Source organism: Phascolarctos cinereus, unplaced genomic scaffold, assembly GCF_003287225.1.
Source record: "Phascolarctos cinereus isolate Bilbo 61053 unplaced genomic scaffold, phaCin_HiC Scaffold_9;HRSCAF=440, whole genome shotgun sequence".
NCBI classification, from domain to species: Eukaryota; Metazoa; Chordata; class Mammalia; order Diprotodontia; family Phascolarctidae; genus Phascolarctos; species Phascolarctos cinereus.
Window position 1 is genome coordinate 225271167 of NW_027556402.1, and position 24027 is coordinate 225295193.

Here is a 24027-nt window from a genome sequence, read left to right on the forward strand (position 1 = left end):
CTTTAACTCATGGAACGTGATGGTCACTCAAGAAGAGAAATCTCCCACTCTAAGGGTAATGGAGAAGGATGCGGTGGTGTGAGCATGGATGACAACACTTTTGAAACATGGAATTTTAAAGGAGGAGGAAAAGATAGCAGGAAAAGACAGATATAAGGACCAAAAACCAAAAAGGATATAGGTTTGTTACATGGCTAGAGCAAGAGATAAAAACTAACAGCCTGCCCTCTACATGGATGTCTTCACAATGGCAAACAAAAGCCAGGAAAGCCCTTAAAAATTGGGTAGATCCCCTATGGCAAATATGTAAAAAGCAATGGAATTTATGGAAGAACATGGACAGAAGTCATGCAGGTTAGATGGGCATGGATGGGTGGTGATCTGCATTACTGGGGGGAATACCACATCACAGGATTGCAAATTCATTAGAGTATTTGAGCACAAGTAAAAAGAATTAGGAATTATTTTTAAAAGGAAATAAAGGACAGTGAGGTTCTATAGTAGAAGGACCACTGGGTTTGGAATCAGAAAACCTGAGTTCAATGCTACAATTTAGGAGCTATGTGGCTTTAGGCAAGTTACTTTACCTTTGTGGGTCTCAGTTTCCTCATCTATAAAACTGGGAGAATAAGGCTTGTAATACCTATCTCATAGAACTATTAGGAAGATTGGCTTTATAATTAGGAAGTGTTATATAAATACAAACTATTTAGTATTTCTCCTTAAAATTTAAATGAAAAGACTTTTAAAGGAGAAACTTCATCTTGGGACTTTTTCTCTGATGTTTTGACAGGCACAGACTACTCAGTTCTAGTATTATTGTTGATTTTCCTCATTTTTATTGTTTTATTGTTCAGTCATGTCTGACTTTTTGTGATCCCAATTGGGATTTTCTTGGCAAAAAAAAATGTAGCAATTTACCATTTCCTTCTCTGGCTCATTTTACAGATGAGGAAACTGAGGTAAACAGGGTTAAGTGACTTGCTCAGGATCACACAGCTAATAAGTGTCTTAAAATTTGAACTCAGTAAGAAGAGTCTTCCTCACTTAAGGCCCAGCGCTCTATCAACTGCGCCACCTAGAAGTCCATGATTTTCCTTATAGGGATCATCTTATTCAAGAAAAGTAGCTTTTACGGCAGACTTAAGAAACTGGAACCAAATATGACACCCTTTCCCACCAACCAAAAGTATGCAATAGTATAAGAGGCAATGATAACTTCACTTAAAATTGCTTTTGCCTTTCAGCTAATTTCTTGGCATTCTTCCTAAAGTCTGTGGAGTATTTAAGAAGTTTATAGGGTAATTAGGTTTCTTCCCATTTCTTGGTACCTTTATTAATTGAGAAAGGGTTTATTTGCATGCTGTTTACAATCGGTTGATTTCAGTTAAGGGTAGTTTAATTTTTTTAATTTAAAAAGTGGGACTTAGAAGAGCTTAACTATCAAGATAAAGGGAATCTAGAACAAGGATGGCTTGAGTTAGAGAAAAATTTTCATTGCCTTTATTCACTTCTGTACTTAAAGGTGGTATAACCAAAGTATTTCCCACTGATGTCATTAATATGTAACTATCCCTGCACCAGACCCCACTGGAGCTCCAATATCCTTGTACCATTCATATTTCACACCATCACCTGCCACCATGATGCAGGACATGGTCAACCTTCCAGGTTGAAGGTACTGGAATGATGGCCAGCATTTATACAGTGATTTAAGATTTGTAAAGTAATTTGACAGGTTTACTCATTTGATCCTTGTGATCAAATAAATGTAGGTGCTGTTATTACCTACCCTTTTTAGATGAAGAAGCTGAGGCATAGACAAGTTAAGTGACTTACCACACAGCTAATAAGTATCTGGGATAGAATTTGAACTCAGATTTTCTTGACCTTAAGTCCCTTGCTCTATCTGCTAGCTACCTTCTGAGCAAAGAATAATCCAAGTAGCACTGTGGGTACAGTGAATGCATTTCTCCATAAATCAGTTATGTAAAAGAATCTCAACACATTGGATTTCTTATTTCATTCACTCAAGAGCCATTTATTAAGTGTCTACTGCATGCTGAGCTCTGTGCTAGTCACTGGGGGAGACATTTTGGACAGAGCCCTATTTTCAGTGAGGTGGGTATTCATTCCAACAAAGCAGAGTGCAGCTCATCCACACCCCCTTATCCAGTGAGTCTGTTCATAAGGGAGTCTACTCAATATGCTAAGGGGTATCCTCTAGAATAGAAGTTTGTAACCATTTTTGTGTGATCCCTTCAGGCAGTCTGGTAATACCTATGGACCCCTTCTCACATTAATGGTTTTAAGGTATAAAATAAAATACATAGGCTCACAAAGGAAACCAATTATATTGAAATATAATTTTATATATGTTTTTTAAAATTCAAGCATTAATTGCTGCTCTAAAAGACCTCTTAACATCATGGAGAAAACAAAGGCGCACACAGGCTCTCTATCACTTATTTCTTGCTCTTTCCACATGATCAGTCCGCCTTCTCTTCTGGGTATTCATATTACATCTTCCCTTACCTAGCTCTCCTAGTAAGGTACAGCCATCAGCACAGTGTCCATGGGCCAACAGTAACATACAAAGGCCACCACTTAGGGAATCTCTTTTCCATTTGGACTCTCAGCTGGACAACTCCTACATGGGCCAAAGCATATGACTCCTTGTTTTATGCCTAGCTTGACAGTAATAATCCAAGAGCTTTTTTTTCCCCTCCTGTATATCTTTCAAGGAATTTTATATGACTTTTACAGATGCATGGGATGCATTGTTCTGGGAAAGTGTCTTTATGGTAGCACATTGCTCTAATTCGTTAAATGCTTCCTCCCCCCCCCCATGCAACACACCATAAGCATAGTGAGATTGGGCATTCTCTATGCCTTCCAATCAACTGTACGGGTATAAAAATGTGATTTTCTAAAGAATTGGGGAAAGGAATGAGATCTATGATTTCACTGCTAGAAGAAGTTAGCAGAGTGAAGAAATTCCCTCAGCCAATGCAGGTTGGTATCTTCTTTGCAACATAGAGACTTAGAGAACCAGATCTTCCTGGCTTCAAAGTCAGCTCTGTCCATTACATCTTACTGATCTAGAATATCACTTGAAAAAAACCCCCTGCCTATCTTCTTCTTGTGGAATAAGATCCTTTCTTCAAAAACATCTTATTTCAAGGGTTCTTAACCTGGCTTCCATGAACTTGTTCCCCTCTTACCAATATTTTGATAATTGCATTTCAATACAATTGTTTTTTTTTAAAATAATCCCGTGTGTTTTATTTTATACCTTTACAAACATTATTCTGAAAAGGGGTCCATAGGCTTTACCTGATTGCCAAAGGGGCATCCATGGCACAAAAAAGATTAAGAACTCCTGCCTTACGTGTATATGTAGATTATTTTCATTAAAACATTTTGTGTAGGTGGGAAAGTGGACACATATTCAAAGTTCTCGATATTCTCTTTGTGATACAATGCAAAAGATTAACTAAGACAGTCCCTGCTCTCATGGAGTTTACACTCAAATCAGGGAATACAAGAAAAAAATATAAAAAGAAATTCAATACAAAAGAAGCTCAATTAAAGCATGAGAGGGATAGAAAGTATATGTAGGAAAAATGAAAGATAATTCATAAGTTATGGAAAGATTTTTTTAGTTTATTAAATGAAAGACTTCAAGGCTATATCAAAGCCTGAATTCTGGAAAGGAGACAAAGACTGAATATCTGCATTCTTCACAGTTTAGATAATGACCTACACATTAGTGGTAGTGCCCAACTTCATGTGTGCCAGCACAAGATTATGGTCATATCTCTTTATGTGGGCATTGCCCTGATGAAGGGAGGAGAAGGATAATTCATGAAGAAAACCACCAACTTGGTGTACTTCCTTCCCTACCAATTAGTGCTCTACCAACTCTGTCATAGAGTAAGACTCCAGAGCTTCTCCGAGGTCTGAATTTGAGGAAAGGGATTAAGAATAGAATAAGAAACATCTATTCTTCAGGAGTCCCACCAAGAAAGAGCTGATATTCCAGAGAAATTCCAAATTTGGAGTAGGGCTTCAGAAATAAAGGTACTTTATTGAAAAAGGACTGCCAATAAACATTAGCGTTGGTATGTGTGTGTGTGTGTGTGTGTGTGTGTGTGTGTGTTGTTATACTTAGCCAAATACTTGAGTTGCAGATCAGCAAACAATATATTTCTACTGGATATATCTCCTGTGTGTATTTGGAAAGGCCCTTCCTCAGGTTAGAACCCTGAGTATTACAGTCAATAACAATTTGGAAAGGATAAACTTAACGAAATATTTCCAAACACATGAAACTCTAATTTAAACATTTTATAATATTTGTTATTCCATAATTCTCAGAAGTCAACCAAATCTGAACCTTCCTAAGCCAATCAAGAAAATGCCACATCATTTATTATGTTAATAAATTCAAGTAAGTGATGGAGGAGGGAACCGAAATCAAAAGGAATCCTGGTAGGAGAAATCTTCTGCATTACCGCCAGACTTTTCTTAGTTTATTATTATTTGTTATTGTCATTATATTGTTGTTATAATAATATATAATATTGTTATTATTATAATACTCTTTTAAGAATAAAGATAAAGGTGCTTGAAACATTTGAATTAATAAATGTTGATTTCTAAAACCTTTCAGCTCTAAGGGAGCTCAAAAGCACTTGAAAAGTTACTGTTTATAGTCTGTGAAAGCTGCTCCCAGGGTTTAGCTTCAGAATATTTGCATTGATTTCCTGAAGGGCAGGGACTGTTTGCATGGTTGCTTTTGGATTGCTAGCTTGCTTGATACATAGCTGATTGCTAAATTTTTGCCAATTAATTGGTAGGAAGGAAATGGTAAACTGAGGCTGAAGCAGGAAGAATGATTTTTATATATATATATATATGGAGTCACTGAACCATTGAATATGAGAATTGGAAAGGATCTTAGACACCACCTAGCCCAAATCCTACCTGAGCAGGAATCTCCTTTGGGTCGCATCCAAGGGTCATGCAGTCAATAGCTCCAGTGAGGAACACAATGCCTCCAAAATGAGCCCATTTCACTCTTTGACAGCTTTAGTGATTAGGACATTTCCTCTTATATCCCGCCTAAATTTGTATCTTTACAATTTATACCCATTATTGCTTCTAACTCTGCCTTTAAGCATAACATAATGCATAATAGCTTTTCTATATTTGAAGATAGCTATCATTCCTTGCCTAAAGCTACTCTTCTCCAGATTAAATGTCACTAGTTCCTTCAACTGACCTTTGCCATAGAACGGACACATGGCCTTTTCTGCAGCTTATAAATGTACTTTCTAAAATGTGGCCTTAGACCTGAACTCAGTCCTTCAGATGTATTATGAACAGGAAAGATTATTATAAAATCATCATCTCCTTATTTCTGAATATTATGCCTTACAAAATGCAGACTAACATCACATTAGCATTCATGACCAGCATATCACACTGTTGACTCATACAGAGATTGAGATTCACTGAAACCCTCAGATCATTTTCAGTTAATCATGTTTAGCCACATTTATTCTATCTTGTCCTTGTGAAACTGATGTTTTGGGCCTATGTGAAAGTTTACATTTATTCCAATTAAGTTTCAGTTCAACCCAGTACTCTTGACTGTTGAGATTTGTTTTTGCAAGGTATCATCAGTTAGCTAACCTTTTCGGATTTTTGTAATTGACATAGTTAATTAATGGGAAAACAGAGAGTCAAATTGGGTTGTTGTTTGTTTGTTTGTTTTGAGCATTATATACTGAACAAATGGCTGTTGATTGAATTTTTTAGTCAATCAAGAGATTGGAGCTAGAACAATCAACTTTAGGGCATCACCATTTCAAGGACAGACAAGTTCCATGATAACAATAAAGGTAGGAGAGAACAAGAGTACTATCCTCCTAATTCCTCTATCAATCAATCAATGCCCTTCTCCTTAGTAGCTGTTACAAAGATAAAGCATTTGGTTTCACAGGGACTCAGTTTTCAAGTTTCCTTTTATTTATGGATAGAACAGGAAGAGACACCTAATGGCTCTTATAAGAAAGGAACAGTACTTTAACACATTCTTCCCTAGGTTTTCTGTCCCATTATGTTTAGGAAAAAAGATTGGATATGTATTGTTTTGGAACTCTTCATGGCCACGGACCAGATGTTAAAGGCTGATCAAGTAGGTGTTTTTTTTTTTTCATTAAGCACCCACCCAGTGAGCTAATTCTGGCATGGATACTCATGACATATGTAATTTTGGGAGTATAAATGTTTCAGTTGGCGTAATGAATACAATTAGCTTTTGATTCTTTGCAGTTTTGGAGAACAAGGAGAACACAAAGGAAGGGAACACATAGACAATGGCCAGTGATGTGAGTTAAATGTTAGGATCTCAGGGGCCTTCAAGTCATATAGACATTTTTTGTGGTGGCAGCTTTGTCTATCAGAATATCTCCCAGTGGAAGAATCTAGGGGTAGTGAAAGGGTCCAAATACAGAGAGCAAAATAGGAGACTCTTGGTTTTGGAGGTGACTTCTGAACAAAAAAGCCCTTCTATGTCTTAAAGACTCACCATGGTGGAAACCTACCATCTCCTGACACAGCCCATTCCACATACGGACAGCTCTGACAGTTTTTCCCAACTTTAACTAGTCACCCTAAACTGGATTTTTTTTTTCCGTCTTCAACTCTCTGCTCCTAGCTCTAACTTCTGGTGCCAAACAGAATCAATCTAATGCTGCCCCACCAAATATCCCTTCTGTTGCTTGAAGACAGTTATCATGTCCTCCCAGTCTTCTTTTCTTCAGGTTACATTTTCATTTCCTTTCATTTGTCTTCGTATGACATGGACTCAAGGCTATTTAACATCCTAACTGCCCTCCTCTGAAGGGTCTCCAACTTATCAATACTTTTCTAAAGTTTTTGAAGGGCATAGATAATCAATAAACTGCATATTTTCCTGCCACTGAATAAATGAAAAAATACTGACAAAGCCCTTAGGGAGGATATTGTCATCTAGATTAACCCATAATGACTTCAGAGAATCAAGTTGGAAGGGATCTTGGAAATCACCTAGTCTAATTCTTTAAGTTTACTGAATAGGAAACTGAGACTCATACCTGGAAGGGAATATAATGCCAAGAATGAATATTCCAAAACATGGAACTCCAAGTTGATTGCAGAGATCCAGGGTCTGACCACTTTGAAGGAATGATAATAGTAGCAGAAAATTTCAAGGGATAGTTAAAACACCAGGGGACAGAGTCAGGACCCAAAAGAACTTTGGCAGGCTAGAACATTGGGTTGAATCTAGTAAGATGAAATCCAATAGGGATAAATGTAAAGACTTATACTTACGTAGAAAATATGAACATAAGTATAAGTTGGGGAAAGCATGGATAGATAGCAGTTACTTTGAAAAAAATCTAGGGGGCTTGGTGGATTGAAAGTTCAATATGTCAGCAGTGTGATGTAGAAACCTCAAAGCCAATATGATCTTGGGCTACACTAAGAGGGGCCAAGCTTTCAGGAATAGAGAGGTAATAATCGTACTATATTCTGTCCTGATTAGAGTTCATCTGTAATATTATTTCAGTTCTGTGAACCATAGCTCAAGATAGTATCAAGACACTGATAAGCTGAAAGGGAGGTATGATTATCCATTCAGAGGAGAAAAGGAACCTGAAGTTCAGAGAAGTTAAATGATCTGATAGACAAGCTATTAAAAGAAAGAGTAATCTAGGAGAAGGCAACAACATGGTGAAGGGTCTTGAGTGTATTTAATAAAAGGATTGGTTAAAGAAAGCAGGCATGCTTAGCTTGCAAAAGAGAAGACCTGGAAGTGAGATGGGGCCAGGAACCATGATAACTCTCTTCAAGTATCTGAAGGGCTGTCTTGTGGAGGAAAGATTAGATATGCTCTGTCAGATCCCACAGGGCAGAACTGGGAACAGTGGGACAGAGGAATTAAGAGGATGGTACTCTTAGCAGTGGCTAAGAGGTCAATTTAGGCTGATTCTAATTTACCAGTTAGAACTATCCCAAAGTGGAATGGGTTACCTTGAGAGGTGATGGGGCTCCCACCTTGGCAGTAGGAAAGCAGAGGTAGTGGGGCTGAGTAAGGTAAGTTCTAGTAGGCATTACTTTAGGTGTATGGAGTGGACTAGATGACTATTGAGATACTTTCCAAGATCCCTTCTCATATATCCCTACTTCTCTTTATCCATTTATATTCAGAATACCCCACCATACTTAAAAACCAAACTTGTTAGCAATGGTTTCATATTTTGGAAATCTCCTCTGCAGGCAGGAAAGGGGACCCGAGACAGCTGACTATAGGAGAGTAGCAAATTTGCTATGATTTATTATTTTGAAGTATTAATGAATCTTTGGTTAGAATCACAGATTCATAGAAACTGAGAATTGGAAAGAACTTCCAAGAGTCATTTTGTTCTACTTTGTACCTGAAGCAGGAATTCCCTCTACAAAAGCAATCACTAATGATGATGATAATAATAATGAGAAGTGCTTTGCACATATTATCTCATTTGAACCTCACAATAGCTGGACAAGTGGTCATCCATTCCCCATCTGAAGACTTCAGACAAAGGGAATCTATTATCTCCTTAGGTAGATCATTCAACTTCTGAGAATCCCAATGGTTCAGAAAGTTTTTCCTTCTATGCATCTAAAATCTGCCCCAATGCATCCTTTCCCACTGGTCCTACTTTTGCCCTCTAGGATCAAGTAGAACACCTCAAATTTCATGTCCATATAGAATTTTCTAAGCCTTGAGAGACAAGATGGGGTTATGGATGGGTAGAGGGCTTAGCCTGGATTCAGGAGAAATATGGATACTCCTTCTGATGTTTATTAGCTTGATTTAGCAGGTCATTTAACTTTCCTGAACTTTAGATTCCCCATTTGTTTCAAAGGGATAACTAAACCTACCTCAAATGGTTCCTATGAGGGCTCAAAGAGACACTGTATATGTAAAGTACTTTGCAAAATCTGAAGCACTAAATAAGGTGTTGGCTCTTATCATTTTTGACTTGGACCCTAGGGCAGTCACTCTGGCCTCTACCAGAATGATATTCCTATATGGTTATGGCTTATAGGTTTCCTAAATTTTCAGAAATCAATTCCATTGTGAGTATCTTCTAAATACAAGAAAAGGAGCATCAGTGAAGCATTAATTGCCTCCTGTTTGCAGAGCACTCAGCTAGGATATGATAGAGGGCCTACAGAACTTCAGTTAGGTTGGCCACTACTCTTGTGTGTTCACTGTGGAGTTAGTAAGCACTATGAGAGAGAGGTAACAAGATGGTGTAGCCAAAAGAGCACCCAACATGGAACTGGAAATTTTGGGTTCTAGTCCCAATTCTGCCACTTATAAACTATGAGATTTGAGGCAACCTATCTGAACTGAGTCTCAACTTCTTCATCTGCAAAATAGGGGATTGATATGACTACTAATTACTCATCTCTTAGGGACTAAATCAGATATAGAATACTAAGTGATATATAAATGGGAGCTATTATGACTTTGGCCTTCAAATTTTTTGCCCCAGGAGAAGAAAAGCCCAATCATCCAATTGGGCAACATGTTTCTCAAGAGGTCTTCAAGTGTCCCTGGCTTCATCCCAATGGGGCTAAATAAAGGGGACACTTGCTGTTAAGCTGAGAAATAGCCTTTAAAGTTTTGGGAACATTTTAGTCTATATTTTGACATTTGTCTTAATTATAGAATTGAGAAAAGAAGGCTGTCATCCCCCTGGCTTCAGAAGTTATTTTAAAGATGGCATCTTTATAAAAGTCAATAGCTTCCTCTTGAAAGGGCATTCATGTCCCAAGTGGGTGGATGTGTCGATTGTTTTGGAACCCCTGCAGTAAATCTAACCAGTCCTGGTGAATGGCTTGCAGGCTTTCTATACACACATTTCTTCTTAATTACCTCCACCAGGCTGAGTTAGTTAAGGACAGATCTATAGCATTTCCTGGATGTCAAAATGCCCACACACCTTCTGCAGTCCTTGGGCTACCAGCCCCTCTTTCATGTTCCTCTTAGTTGGTACATCTAATTATCTATTATCATGTCAAGTTCATGCATTATTCATGAATCCCAGGGAATTTCCAGATGCAGTACCTTGGGATTTAAAAGGAAACCTGTTCAATTAGAACTTCTGCCTGACACGAAGGAAATAAACATGGAATGGGATCACGTGACTCCCATTCCCATTTCCCCATCAACAATGAACTAGGTCATTCTGACATCATGGTGAAAGTTGAGCCTCTCCAAATCATCATTTCTCAGTAGACAAGAGATTTAGCCTCTGAGTGTTGGTCTCTTTTAGGGGGTGAAGCGACTATTTTTCTTCTCTGCTATGTGCTACTCAAAGCAATAACAGGCAAGTGAAAAAGTTATAGTGCAGGGAATTGTGACTCATCCAGTGCTGCCATCAAAGGTCAAGGTGAATCAGGCCTTCCATGGCAATCAGGAATTCTTTATCATGTATGTTTTTTTTTAAATAATTTTAAGCAGTAGACAGCCTCTATCTTAGTTCAGGGTCTCATCAAAAGTGTCCTTATTGGTTTTCTTGTTTCCATCATCTCCTTTCTCTGATCCATCCTTCACACAGCTGTCACACTGATATTGCTAAAATATAAATCTGGCTTTATCACTCCCCAACATCTTCAATGGCTCCCTGTTAACTCTAGGAGAAAATAAAAAAAAATCCTCAGCCTGGTATTTAAAGCTCTCCACAGTCTAGCTCCTATTCACTTTACCAAGTCTTATTTCAAATTATTCCTCTTCATGTACTCATTGTTTTATTCAAACTGGTCTGTTAGCCATTGCATATTCTATTTCCCACCTTCTTGCCTTTGTAAAGGTCCTCCTATGTGGAATGTATTCCCTCCTCACTATCTCAGGTTCCTCTCTCTTTTCTCTTTTCTTCTTCTGTCATCCCCCTAGCCATTAGTTCCATAAGTCCTGTGAGTTACTTAGTATGTATTTTGGATTTACTTATTTATATTCATGTTACATCTTGCTAGTACAATGTAACCTTCCCGAGGGCAAGGACTACTTTGTTTTTGTCATTGTATTAGCTAAACATCTTAATGCCATCTAAGTTCTAGGTATTTTCAAATGATTCAATATCAGAGATAGATATAGTTTTATCAATAGAGATGAAATCAAAGAAGACGCATTATCATCTGTTTCACAGATGCCTTCTAAGGACCACTGGACATTTACATCTGACTTACAGATGAAACCTCTTATATATGTTATTTCCCTTGGTTAGAATGTGAATTCCTTGAGAACAGAGTCTGTCTTGTCTTTATCTTTAAATCCCTACCACTCAGTGCAGTGCTTCATACAGTGTTTAATAAATGTTCTTTAATCCATCCATCCATCCATCCATCCATCCATCCATCCATTCATGTTTATTGAATGGAATTGAAGTGAATTCCAAAGGCTCTCTCCCCAGGAGAGAATATGGAGAATGAAATAATTAGGTGAATATATCTAACCATTTAAAGCATGTTCTTCATAATAATCCTGGTGGATCCCCCTTTATGAAACTAACATAGGGCATAGACAAAAGGGCAGGCAGGTACAGATTTATGATCTACAAGCCACTATCTACATTATTGGAGGAAATGCCAAATCTATGAGGTAACAGATTCATTGGCATGTTAGAATTATCCTGTTAACAAAGGTAGTGAAAACATCACCAAACTGTCAGATGGAGAAACTGAGGATTGGAGAGGTGAAGTAGTATTTCCAAGATCACATAGCTAGTTAGTAAGTTGTAAAGGCAGAATTTACAAATTTAGGAAAGACCAAATTCTGTTTGTTTGTTTTCATTATGCCATCGTACTTCAGCACCATTTTCTACCAGTCACTGAGTTTAGTAAATCTTGGAAACATGTGGCCTCTGGAAGAATCACAATTATTTCAAAGATAAGCAAATGTCTAGGGGCTAAGAGCCATAGAGAAAGCAGGTTGAGGAAGCAGAATGAAAACACTTTTGATAGGCACTTTCCTACATTCTTATTCTTTAGCTTATAGGAATGGGTGTTGGAGTTCAGGAAGACACAAAATGCGTCAACCTTGGTCAGATTCCTGGTTTCTCCTAGCCTCTAGCAACTAGAAGCAATGTGAAAAAGAAATGTTGACTAGGAAGGAGGAAGAAGATAGAAGACATTGATAAATGTTGGCTCCTTCTTTCTGGGTTCAGGATGATCTTTGTAGGTTCATAGTGTCTTAGAACTTATTTACAGCTTGTGTTTCAAAAGAATTTAAATGAGGACAAGAGTCTGGAGATGTGTGTGTGTGTGTGTGTGTGTGTGTGTAATTATATTCAGATGTTAGTGATCATGGCATTATTCTTTATAATTTCTTCAAGCACTCAATTTAAAAGACTCATAACAGACTTTCAGAACTTCCAGGGTGGGGGTGGGGGTGGGGGACAGAGAGTTCAAGCTTTCCTTGTCTATTTCATAGTTCTAAGGGCACAAATCTACACTGGATTACAGAATGTCAGAGCTGGAAAAAAAACTTTAGAGATGATCTGATCCATCTTCACCATTATATAGATTCCAAAACTGAGGGTTACATGAAAATATCACCATTTTTTGCCAGGCCCCAAGACCCAAACTAGTTTAAGTATCATACATATAGAAAGCGTGGTACAATGGAAAGCCTAATAGATTTTTCTTCAGTAGTCCTGAATTCAAGTTCTAACTCTGATATTTATCAACTGTGACCTTTCACCTCTTTGAGTCTCAGCTTTCTCATCCAGAAATCATCCATAATATCACTTGCACCATCTACTCAGAGGGTTTTGTCCAAAGCAAAGTGCTTTGTCCAGTCCTAGATCTATGACAGCAAATATTAGTAAAGAGCAAGAAGAGATTCCACATTCTTAGAAATCTGGCCAGTCTTAGGCCAGTGAAAGAAAGCCATTTCTTTTTCATTATGATTCTAGGAATTTAGCATTTCTTCTTCTAAAGACTCTCCATGCACATTGCACACAGAGGTTAAAAGTCTCAATGCTTATTAAACTCAAAAAGAAAAAAAGTATTAGGCAGCAGCTGAACAGAAGAGCAGAAAAGAATCTGGCAAAAGAAAGACCATTTGGGAGAGAGAAATCTGAGGTAGCAGTTGTAAAATTAAAATAGGCAAGTCACTAAATTATCCATAGTGGGAAAAAAGCTATAAAAATAGATATTTCTTGGCAAGTCAGCACTGAACAGAAACAAATTTAGTTACGGAAGAAGCTAAGTTTTTAGTCAGATCAATTCAGTTCATATTTATCAGAATAATATTCAGGGTTGGATCAGTTAGTTTTAAATAAAAACAAATATATCTTTATTGGTTTTTGATAGAAACCTATTTGAAAAGAAATATGCTCACTTAAAATATTTTTAACTGACAGCATATGAGCACATAAAAATTGGTATCAGCAGAGAATTTAGAACCAAAAGAGACCTTAGACATCAGCTGGTCCATCCCACTCATTCATTTTACAGGTGAAGAAACTGAGACTCTAAGAAGTCATCAGATTTGCCTAACATCACACAGATGGCAAATAACAGTGTCTAGATTTGAACCCATAACATCCGATTCCAAATCCATTGATATCTCCACCACACAAAACCCCTAAACTGGTTAGTCTGTCTGTGAATTTTTACTACCAAGCTAATTAGTATCGTAAACTTTCCCATTAATTACAGGCAAACTATTCAGTTTGTGTAATAGTTGGAATTCCCCCCTCTCCCCCCACAACCCTTTCCCTAACCTGCTACTGGATTAAAGCTTTCATTGGAGGAGAGCTAGGGGAAAGGAAATCAGTTGATCAACCTCTCTCCTTTTCAACCCTTCTGGATGTGAGAGAGGAAGGTGAATCCATGAGATGGAAAATGAAGGCTGTGCTTACCTGTGGATTTCACTTCTGATTTATGTAGATGCATAATAAACACTCTCTAATTTATGTAGACATCTGACAAAATCTCGTTTAACTACCCCCCCACTGCTATGTATAGTCATTCACTTTCCATTCACTATTTGTACGTGATAAGAAGGTCCTTGATTACCAGTGTTCTGTTTAGATTACATGGAGAATGTGGACCTCTAAAGATTATCTATATATGCTTGAAGTGGCAGGGGCCAAGTTAAAGAAGTGGGGTAGATACAAATACTCGAATCAAAACGGGTATATGCCAGTGGGGGCGCTAGACCAAACTAGCATACATATGAAAATATTATCCGGATTTAAAGAGGACTCTTTATTACTGCCGAAAGAGGGGAAAATCACTTTTCTCCAAGCCCCTCCAAATCCCCAAACCACAACCTTCTCCTCTACCCTTTCTGGTTTATTCCAACCAGAGTAACGAATATCTGTCTCTCTTCAGGGGAGCTGCGTATGATTCTAAAGGAAACAGTCAATGTGTTAAGTGCACCATCCCTAAAGTCCTATTCGTCTCTGGTGAGACTTTTTCACGAAACCCTTGTTATCGCACCCGTCCAGAGGTGCGCGCCTGCAAGAGGGTGACATGACACTTTTGAGGTTTATTTAAGTTGTTAAATATCTGGAGGTTCCAAGAATCAGGCTGTTCGGAAATTTCCCCTCCCTCCCAGGGACGGGAAGATCTCTACAATTTCTCGGCTCAATTGTCAGATAAATTGGCAACTCTGCTAAAAGGGTAGTACACCCTTAATGATGCATTCATTTGAAACCCTAGCAACTGTATTAGGCAGAGGCTACGATTCGCTAACAGGGCAACAACGCACGCACCGGGAAGGGGAATTCTACAATTTAGAGTGACAGCTTTTCTCCCCCCTCCCCTCCATCAAGTCGGCTGGAAATGTCACAATATTTACACCTCTTCCTCCGTGAATTAGAACGTGGGGGTGGGGAGGGGTGGGGAAGGAGAAGGAAAAATCCTACAGATTTCTGCCAGACAGCAAAGTGGGCTTTGCGCCTTTAAATTCTGCTCCCCACTTCAAGCCTCCCCCGAGCCCCCTCCCCCACAACAATGAGTTGTGGTTTTTTTTTTTTTCCTTTCTGTATTTCTTTCTGCAATAAATCTCCTGGTTCAGCGTTCAGCCCTGCAGATCCGTATTTAAAACAGCACCATCTGGAAAGGGTGGGTGGCGATGGTGATGGTGATGCGGGCGCCTCGGAGTTCCTTTGCAGCACGCTTGGAATTGCATCAGACTGATCAGAAGCCCTCCCTCTCCCTCCCCTCCTCCTCCTCCCCTTCCCCCTCCCCCTCTCTCCTCTCCTCTCTCCTCCTCTCTCTCCCTTCCTCGTCCTCCTCGTCCTCCTCCTACTCCTGCTCCCCCTCCCTCCCTCTCGCTCTCCCGCTCCCACTGCCCTCTCCTCCCTCCCTTTTCCCTGCCGTGGATGAGACAGAGAACCCGCCTGGGTCTCCGAACCATCCCGGCTCCGTTCGCCGCGGGCTTGCTCCTCTGTGAAACCTTACTTGGCTTTTCCTTTGTGTGTGTGGCGAGTAGCCTATGACTGTCATCTGATCCTGACACTTGATGTTTTTTTCTTTCTTTTTAATAAATCATTTCCACACTAGCCTGGCTCGCCCAGCAGATCCCTCCCTTTGGCAGGCGGGCAGGCGGGCAGCTGGGTTGGCTTGCTTTCTTCTCTCTCTCTCTCTCTCTCTCTCTCTCTCTCTCTCTCTCTCTCTCTCTCTCTCTCTCTCTCTCCCTCTCTCTCTCCCACACACACCTCCCCTTCACCCCAGAGCCCCCAGGCCTGGGAGTCTCGAAAATAGATTTTCTTCTCCTCACCATTCCGCGGTCTCTCGGTGGCCCAGCTCCCCTCCCCCTAGTCCCCTTTCCGTTAATTAAAGGGAGCAGTTCCAAGAAGGCGAGGTGGCGAAGCTGGAGAGAGCAGTAAGGGAGAGAAGTAGCTTTGACATAGGAAGGCAGTGCTGCGGCCGGCCGGCCGGAGCTCAGAACAAAGGCGTGGGGGTGGGGAAGGAAGCCCCTGGGGCTCCGGGCTAGAGAGAGGTGGAGAAGTGCCGGCGCCCCGGCTTCAGGAGGAGGAGCGGGGGACCTACCCTACAACTACTAGTTGTGGCCGCCTGACTTAGAGGCGACCCGGAGCTGCAGGAGAAGAGAAGGAGGAGGAGGTGTGGGGGTCAGCAGGAGAAAGAAGTGGGTGGGCCAGGCCAGGCCGAGGGGCCCCAGCCTCGGGCGGGGGCGGACAGCGGCGGCCTAAGCGCTCCTGGCTTTCTGCAGCCCCGCGCCTGCCGTGCCAGAGGAGAGGTTGCCATCAGGACGCAATCTCGCCAGTTCAAAGCGACTGGAGTGCCCAGCTGATTGGTAGCTCCAAGGTTTGCCAGCTCCGGAGCCACCCAAGTCCTCTCCTCCTCCTCTTCCTCCTACCCCAGCGGCCACACAGACAACCTTCCTGCCTCTTCCTCCCTCAACCAGACCCACCCCCGCCTCCCGTGATCGCTGCCTTCCAGTCCGGGAATTTACCTTCTCCTCTTAAATGGAGCCCCCCTTTCCCTGAGGTACACGAATTAATTCGGACCTGGGTTAAAGAGGACTCGCTCGGGAGGAGACATCCGGCAAGGCAGAGGAGGCAAGCTCTGTATCCGTGGCTCCCGTTTCTTTCGGGCAACCGCAAGCGCTCTAATTAAGTGATAGGAACTTAAAAGGAAAGGAAAAAACACCCAGAGAAGCAAGAGAGAAGCGATGGAGAGGAAGAGATTGCGGGATGTGTTGCGGTGTGGGGGGGGAATAGGGAAGGGAGGGGCAGAGGAAGGGGGAGAGAGAGAGAGAGAGAGAGAGAGAGAAGAGAGAAGAGAGAGAGAGAGAGAGAGAGAGAGAGGAGAGAGAGAGAGAGAGATTCCTATCCAAGAAATATCTCCTTTAAGAAGCTGGAGACCCCAAACCGAAAATACCTGTGAGGAGCGAAGCCTTAAACTGCTGACTTCCCAGAGCTTATTTTTAGCTCCGAGACTAAATATTATTAGCTACATTTCTACGTAGGAAGAATCGAAGTAGAGGGAGAAAGGGAGAGAAAGAAAGGGAGAGAGAGAGAGAGAGAGAGAGAGAGAGAGAGAGAGAGAGAGAGAGAGAGAGAGAGAGAGAGAGAGAATCGAAATTACCTTGATTCGATTTTTGTGTAGCGATTTAAGGTTGACACAACCCCCTCCCCCACCACTACCCTCCTTTCACTACAATACACACCCTTTTTTTCTCCTTAATGACACCAAAGTCGGATTTTAGGAAACTGAGTGCAGGGCAAAATACTAACATTCAGTAATAAATCTACTGTACACACACACACACACACACACACACACACACAGGCACACATATACATATACACACACCGACGGAGAGAAAGGAAAGCTAGAGGGAGGTGAAGGAGAGAAAAAAAAATCTTACATTCGAATCAGACATCTGCAGCTCCAAGTTAACCAAACTCATTAAATCCGCAGAAAAAACCATGCATTTTTGCCTCCCTTCCCGCACAAGGACTGACACTCAGGGTAATCTGAACTCGACAAATAGCGAGGAACAACCCCCACCCACGCTCTCCTTTTACCGCCCCAACCCTCCGCCCCCCATGACCCCTCCTTTCCGGAAGAATGAGTGAATAGCTTCAAATTTTGGACGCAGGGGGTTATCCCCCCCGCCTCCCCACTCGCACCTCCTTGCTTACCTTATTCGCGGGAACACCACAGTCAGTGGCTAGATCCTCTTGATAAACACTCGCATTTCCCAAAGTTAATACAGTATACCAACCCGGAGCTTGCAAAGAATCTATTCCAGCCCACACCGCTAGGAATTCAACTTCAGCGAGCTCAAGAGGGGCGACCAAAACTGGGGCTCGGTTTCGAAAGGCTCCAGCTCCCAAATCTAACTCTCTCCTCCAGCCCTGATCTCTGTGTGAGTCGAGTCTCAGAAAAGACGCTTTTTAAAGGGCGACAGTTGGGCAGGCTTTACTCCGGGGTCGAGGCAACTACCTGGGGCACTTCCACCTCCAGCAAACCCATAGCCTCTGTCCAAGGTGCTGAAACGCTCATTTCTCAACGCTCCCAAAGACACACCCGGAGCAGTGAGAGGAAAGGCTCAAATCTATACTTTAATTAAATGATACTTGATATGGCTCCAGCCGATCTCTTTCACTTCCTCACGCTTTGTCACGTGAAGATTGCCCTGCCAAAACCATCCTGTTAATAGCTGATCACATGTTGACGAGACCCTTTTCTCTGTGAGAGGATCAATGGTTTCATTACACTTCTGACTTATTTCTCCCACCCCCACCCCTTCTCCCCCAAACTCCCACCTTCCACCTCATCCTTACCTTACTCCACTCTACCACACGCTCTAACCCCAACATCTAAAGGAGCTATCATTTCTGATATGGGAATTAACCCCCCTCGCAAATGTCAACTCTATGCCTACATATAAGTCATACAGTATGCTATCTCACACACATACACCAACACACTCCGTACAAAAAGAACTGAATGGTAGCAGACCGTAAGAGAAGCATCACCATTGAACAGTCAATATGCCCCCCCTCCATCTCCAGCTCCAAGTTTGTTCCACGCAGTTCTACGCTGCAGTGTTAAATCACAAATGATTTCAATTTAAGTTGCACTGTCTAAAACCCCATTCAACTGGCTGGAGTGCCTTCTATTCTTTGGTGTGTGGAGTGCTAGAAAGAGGAGCGTGATATGAGATCCTGTTGTTAAGCAACATGTCAGGATTTTGCAATTATCAGGCAGGGTTTTATTGGTACTCACCATTTTTCTTTGCTGTCCTGGAGACACAAGTGTCTTAAAATCCCGTCTCCCCAACAGATGCAGGAAGGTAATGTGTCTTGTTTGAAGTCATCATGTGAGAACTTCGGCTTTGCTCAGTGGATCGCCCACCACTTGGTGTGACTTATGAATCTAATAACCCTTTGCAATATCCGCAAGCTCAAACTCTTAACCACCTTGGTGCCTACAGAAGACAAAGCAACTGCCAGCGATTTTTAAAAACCTATAGATTTACGCAAACGCCTTAGCTCAGAGACACGTTTTCCTTTGAGTCCTTACGTGATTCTAATGAATGAGAGAGGTTACCAATGATTGTCCAACTGTCCTGGTATAAAGCAGGGCATCAGGTTCTGCCTACCCACCTCCAATAAATAGACATTGGAACAGAAAGTTCCGAGGGAAAGTGAGTAGTTTCAGGACACTACACAAAATAAACTCAGGCTTAACATCACTTCCTTTCCCACCTCTCGATTCACACCTGGGTTTCTGGCAAGCTGAGCTCCGCTTGGGGAGATTTCACGTTGCCAGGTAAGGAAACATTCGCCTTTTAAAAAATGATGTGCTCTCTGGCTAAGGCAGGAAGACACTGGGGAACTTGTTGCATATGAAGGACAGCAGGCTATTGCTTAAAAGAAAGAGATGTAGGGGGAAAGGTGGGGGAGGGGCAGAAAAGGGGAGGGGCCGGGGGACAACGATGGTCGGTGAGTCTTCATGACCAATTCACTCTGAATCCCTTGGCAAAAAAGAAACTTCTTAGAAAAGTTCATCCTCCTCCCCCTCCCTTCCCCCAAATGACTAAGGCTCTATTTGTCGAAAGCCCTGTTGTGTTAGTGATAGATGAGCAAGTTGGGAGTGTGTGTGTGTGTAGGGGGGTGGTAAGTGAATTCCTTCTTAATCACTGCGGGTTAACCGGATCACAGCAGCAGCGAATGGGGCCAGGTAACTTTTCGCCACTCATCTTAAGGGACTTGGGACTTTATGACAGAGAGAAAGCCACTAGTTGCAAACGGGAGCCTGTGTGAGCCGAGCTCTCTAGCGGCTAAGTTGAATGAAGTTATGACTGCGTATGCGCTAATGGGCTATTGCTTCTCAAATGTGAGTAACAACTCCCGTGTAGCCAATTCGGCGTCGTGCGCCCGCCCGGGGTGGGAACAAGCAGAGCGGAGCAGAGCGCAGGAGAGGGGAGGGAAACCAACTCGGCGGCGCTCGGTATTAGCATCACCCAGAGAAGCGTTCCTGCATCACTCTGTGTCTCCCCTGCTGCTGGGCTGAGGAGACACGCGCTGCTGGGAAGAAGGAGCCGTCGGCATGCAGACATGGAGCTGAGATTTACCGGCGACGCCTGTACGCCCTCCCTCCGGAAACCCAGCTGGTGCCTAGCGCGAGAGCGCGTCCTTGCGCCCAGCCAGGGAGAGGATGCGCAAGCGGAAAAGTTGACAGATCACGTGTTGGGAAAAAAGTAACTTAAAAGTGATAAAGTAAGCAGCTATAGAGGGGGGAAAACCCGTCGTGTTTGAAATAAAGCCGAACCCTGAGGGTGTGTATGTGTGTGTGTGTGTGTGTGTGTGTGAGAGAGAGAGAGAAAGAGACACAGAGAGAGAGAGACAGAGAGACAGAGAGACAGAGAGACAGACACAGAGAGAAAGGTAGGGAGAGAAAGCTGGGAACTCGATGCTGGGGAATTCAAGGAACCGAAAGGCAGGAAATCAAGTCAAGAGGAAGGAGCTCAGCAGTTGTCTGTTTCGTCGAACTTAGTAGGGAGCCAACCTACAGAATCCCAATATATAAAACCTGTATAAACTCTATAAAGGATAGCCGCTTTCCCCACCCTGGGGACTGCAGACTTTACTAAACGCATCCTTGATTAATGCAAACGTTGTTATGGAGATACAGTGAGGCCGATGTAAGGAACTGGAACGTCCAGCGCTGTCCCTATGCACGCTCCAGCCATCAATACCATTCTCTCTGTCGACTCAGAGCTCCCAGGGGGGCAATAGCTACTGCCATAGTAACTGCCCAGTGTAGAACTAACGCAGACGTCGATTCTGTGGCGAATGTTGCTTATCCAGCTGTGATGTTAGAGACCACCTAGCTAATCCCGATTTATTTTTCTGGTCAAAAAAGGTTTAACACTAGTGTGTGCACATATATCTATGCAAACAAATATATTATCTGCAGGATCGGATTATTGTCACAACAGATTCCATTAATACCTGAAGGGTAGTGGGATCTCCTTGCACCACCCCCTTTCCAACCGCAATACCACAACCAGAGCTGTCTGCTAGCTTGTTTCATCATAGCATCAATAATTTGTTTTTTATTGTCATCAGTGATAGAAGCATACCCCATAGGGCATGCCCCACTCAAATTGTTTCTAGAGTGAGTTCTCAGTTTATCTTCAGCTCCAACCAAAATGTGTAGAACTCCTCCCCCACCCCACCCCCACTCCAATTACATTTCCACCCTTCCAGGTAAGCTGGGCATGTTAGGGTCGTTCAGTGGTTCACTATGAAGAGATATTTCATTCTGCATCACTTCTTCCATACTTCTCTGAAACCACCCTGGCATTCACTGGTGCACCAGTTACTTATGCCTGGAGGGGCCAGACACCACCAGAAATGACACTTTTGTCGATCCATGTATTAGCCAGCAGATGCTGCCCTAAGACTAGTACAGCTGGCACCTTCCTTGTTCTAAGGTCTTGGGGCACAACCATTGTGGGAAAATCTGATTTCCTGTTAATGCAACCCATAGCACTGTTACCAAGATACTGACAGATTCAGTGACTGCAAAGGAGTCCTATGAGGTAGAGCTGACACAAGGACAGAACTAATTTATGAACATACCTCTCTACTCATTTGTCACATAAGACACACACACGACACACACCTGACTCATGTGCCAGATATATGTCCCATATATAGTCTATCAGATTTTCCTCTAGTTTCCTTTCTCCTTTTTCCAGAAAATTCTCATCCTATTTTAAAGCTTAATGCTCTAAATCACTGACCAGGGCACCTGAGGATTCAGAACACAAGTGATTGATTACTCTGATCTAATTTAGATAAGTTATAATTGCACTGAAAATATTTCCTGAGGAATATCTTTGGCTATGACATCTTTCCCAGTGCTGCTATAAAAGTCAGCACCAAAGGCCCAAAAGAAGGAAATTACTAATTATCTGGAAAGAAAAGGTGCTTAAGATCCACTGGTTCTTCCTTAATTCTCAGTGTTCTTGGAAAGTATCCTCTTCCATTGATGCATTATCACTTTTCACAGTCCCTTATTCTCATCCACTAACTTTCATGTTGTCTCTCCCCTCTACAGAAACCCAGCATCTAATTGAGGCAAAGACTCTGGTTGGTTCATTTGTAAAGATAGATTCTAAGCACTGTTACCTACCATAATTTTGTTCCTACTTCGCTCTTGTTTCTGAGGTCATTTTATCTCCTTACAGTAATCATTCTGTCCTAATATGAATATCACACTTTATTAGGTTCATCTTACCCTCACTGTTCTTGGTGACCTTAATGTGAGAAGCTTCCAAACAAACAAAGCTTTCTCATTTAGTAACATCACCCAGTGCTACAACTTACAAGCCTAATTAAAAAAAAAAGTGTGTGTGTGTGTGTGTGTGTGTGTGTGTGTGTGTGTACGTACGTGTGTATATACAGATGAGTTAATGGAAACATATACATGGTTCCACCCTCAAATCTCACTTTAAATACCTCCCAATTGCTGCCTTTTCTGTGATGGATTCCATACAATATGACAATAGTTATTTTGGTCTAGACCCATAAATTTGTTGATGTGGGAAGTTCCTTGGTAAGCAAAGGACTTTATCAACTACTTGGCAATTTAAAGCCCTTAGAGAGTTACCTGAGGATACTGATGGGTTAAATGTTGTTCCCAGGGTCATGATGCCAGGATATTTCAGAGGCAGAACTTGAACCGAGGTTTTCATAATCTGGAGGCCAGGTGGCTCTTTATCCACTATACCGTGTTGCTCTCAGTAGAAATAACAATGGTAATAGTAATAGCAATAGTAAGAGTAACAATAAGCATACGAGATATAGAGCTAACCTTAGAGCCATGAAGACTTGGGTTCAAATTCTACCTTTGTTATATAGTGACATCATGATTGTGGACAAGTCATTTAATCTAAGTGCTCTGGGCAACTCTCTAAGAGTATAAATTACAGAGAAGCTGCACTATAAGGGCAGCTAGATAGTACAGTGGATAGCCCATTGGGCTTGAAGTCAGGAGGACCTGAGTTCAAATCCAGAGTTGCATGCTTACTAGAAGTGTGACCCTGGGAGAGTCACTGAACCTCAATGTTCTCATCTGTAAAATGGGGATAATAATAGCACCTATCCCTCAGGTTTGTTGTAAAGATCAAAATGAGATAATAATTGTAAAGTGCTTAGCCTAGTGCCTGGCACATAGTAGGTGCTATATAAATGCTATTATTATTATTATTATTATTATTATTGTTATTGCTATTTGAATTGGTAGAGAGTTTCCTTATCTGGGAATTCCCTATATTAGTGAAACCACAGATCAAGCCTGTGTTCCCATCCCTTTACAAGTGAAGAACTGGATAAATCTCTAAGACTAAGTTGTAGAGAAGGTGCCAACCTGAATTGGTATGGGAAGTTTCCTCATACAAGAAATTTTCAATACCAATGAAATCACAGGTCCTGTTTCCAAATATGTGAAAGTAGTAGCTATAGTAATAAGTAAAACTACACATCTCAAATATAGATTGTACTACAAATATAGACTTCAAAATATGCTAGAGAAATTCAACAAGTGAACTGGACTGGAACCAGAAAATTAAACAAAACTGTTGACCCACAATCTCTCAGACATAATATTGATCCATAAAAATTAAGGACAACATTTCAAATAGATGTTCCTATTCCAACTACTCATAATTTCCAAACTATATGGAATGAAAAGCTTTCAAAATGTAGAGATATAAATTGTATGAGGAATAAAAATTGTGTGGGAATGTGATGGGATGGCTATCATCTCTGTCAGCTTGACCACTACTGTGATTATTTATCTTCAAGATGCTTGCAGTGAGCCTATAGAAGATAAGCTGGCATCCTGATACTTATTTTTGATTGCAAAAAGTAGGTATTTTTTCATGTGAGCAATAATCATCCAAACAATAAAAATAAAAAG

The 24027-nt window shown here is 41.4% G+C and overlaps 1 protein-coding gene across 3 annotated transcripts in view; it reads right to left on the minus strand.

Annotated features, from left to right (window-relative positions):
• BDNF (brain derived neurotrophic factor) overlaps positions 1 to 19276 on the minus strand; it is an 80525-nt gene extending 61249 nt beyond the window's left edge. The window contains exon 1 of one of the 3 annotated variants that reach the window (XM_020977977.2): positions 18820 to 19276. In XM_020977977.2, coding sequence (XP_020833636.1) covers positions 18820 to 18822 — 3 coding nt within the window. In that variant the 5' untranslated portion in view covers positions 18823 to 19276. Of the gene's footprint in view, positions 1 to 17452; positions 17552 to 17729; positions 17944 to 18819 lie in introns of those variants that run through there. The other 2 variants (XM_020977979.2, XM_020977976.2) reach the window with 2 other exon arrangements.
• Positions 19277 to 24027: the final 4751 nt, after the last annotated feature.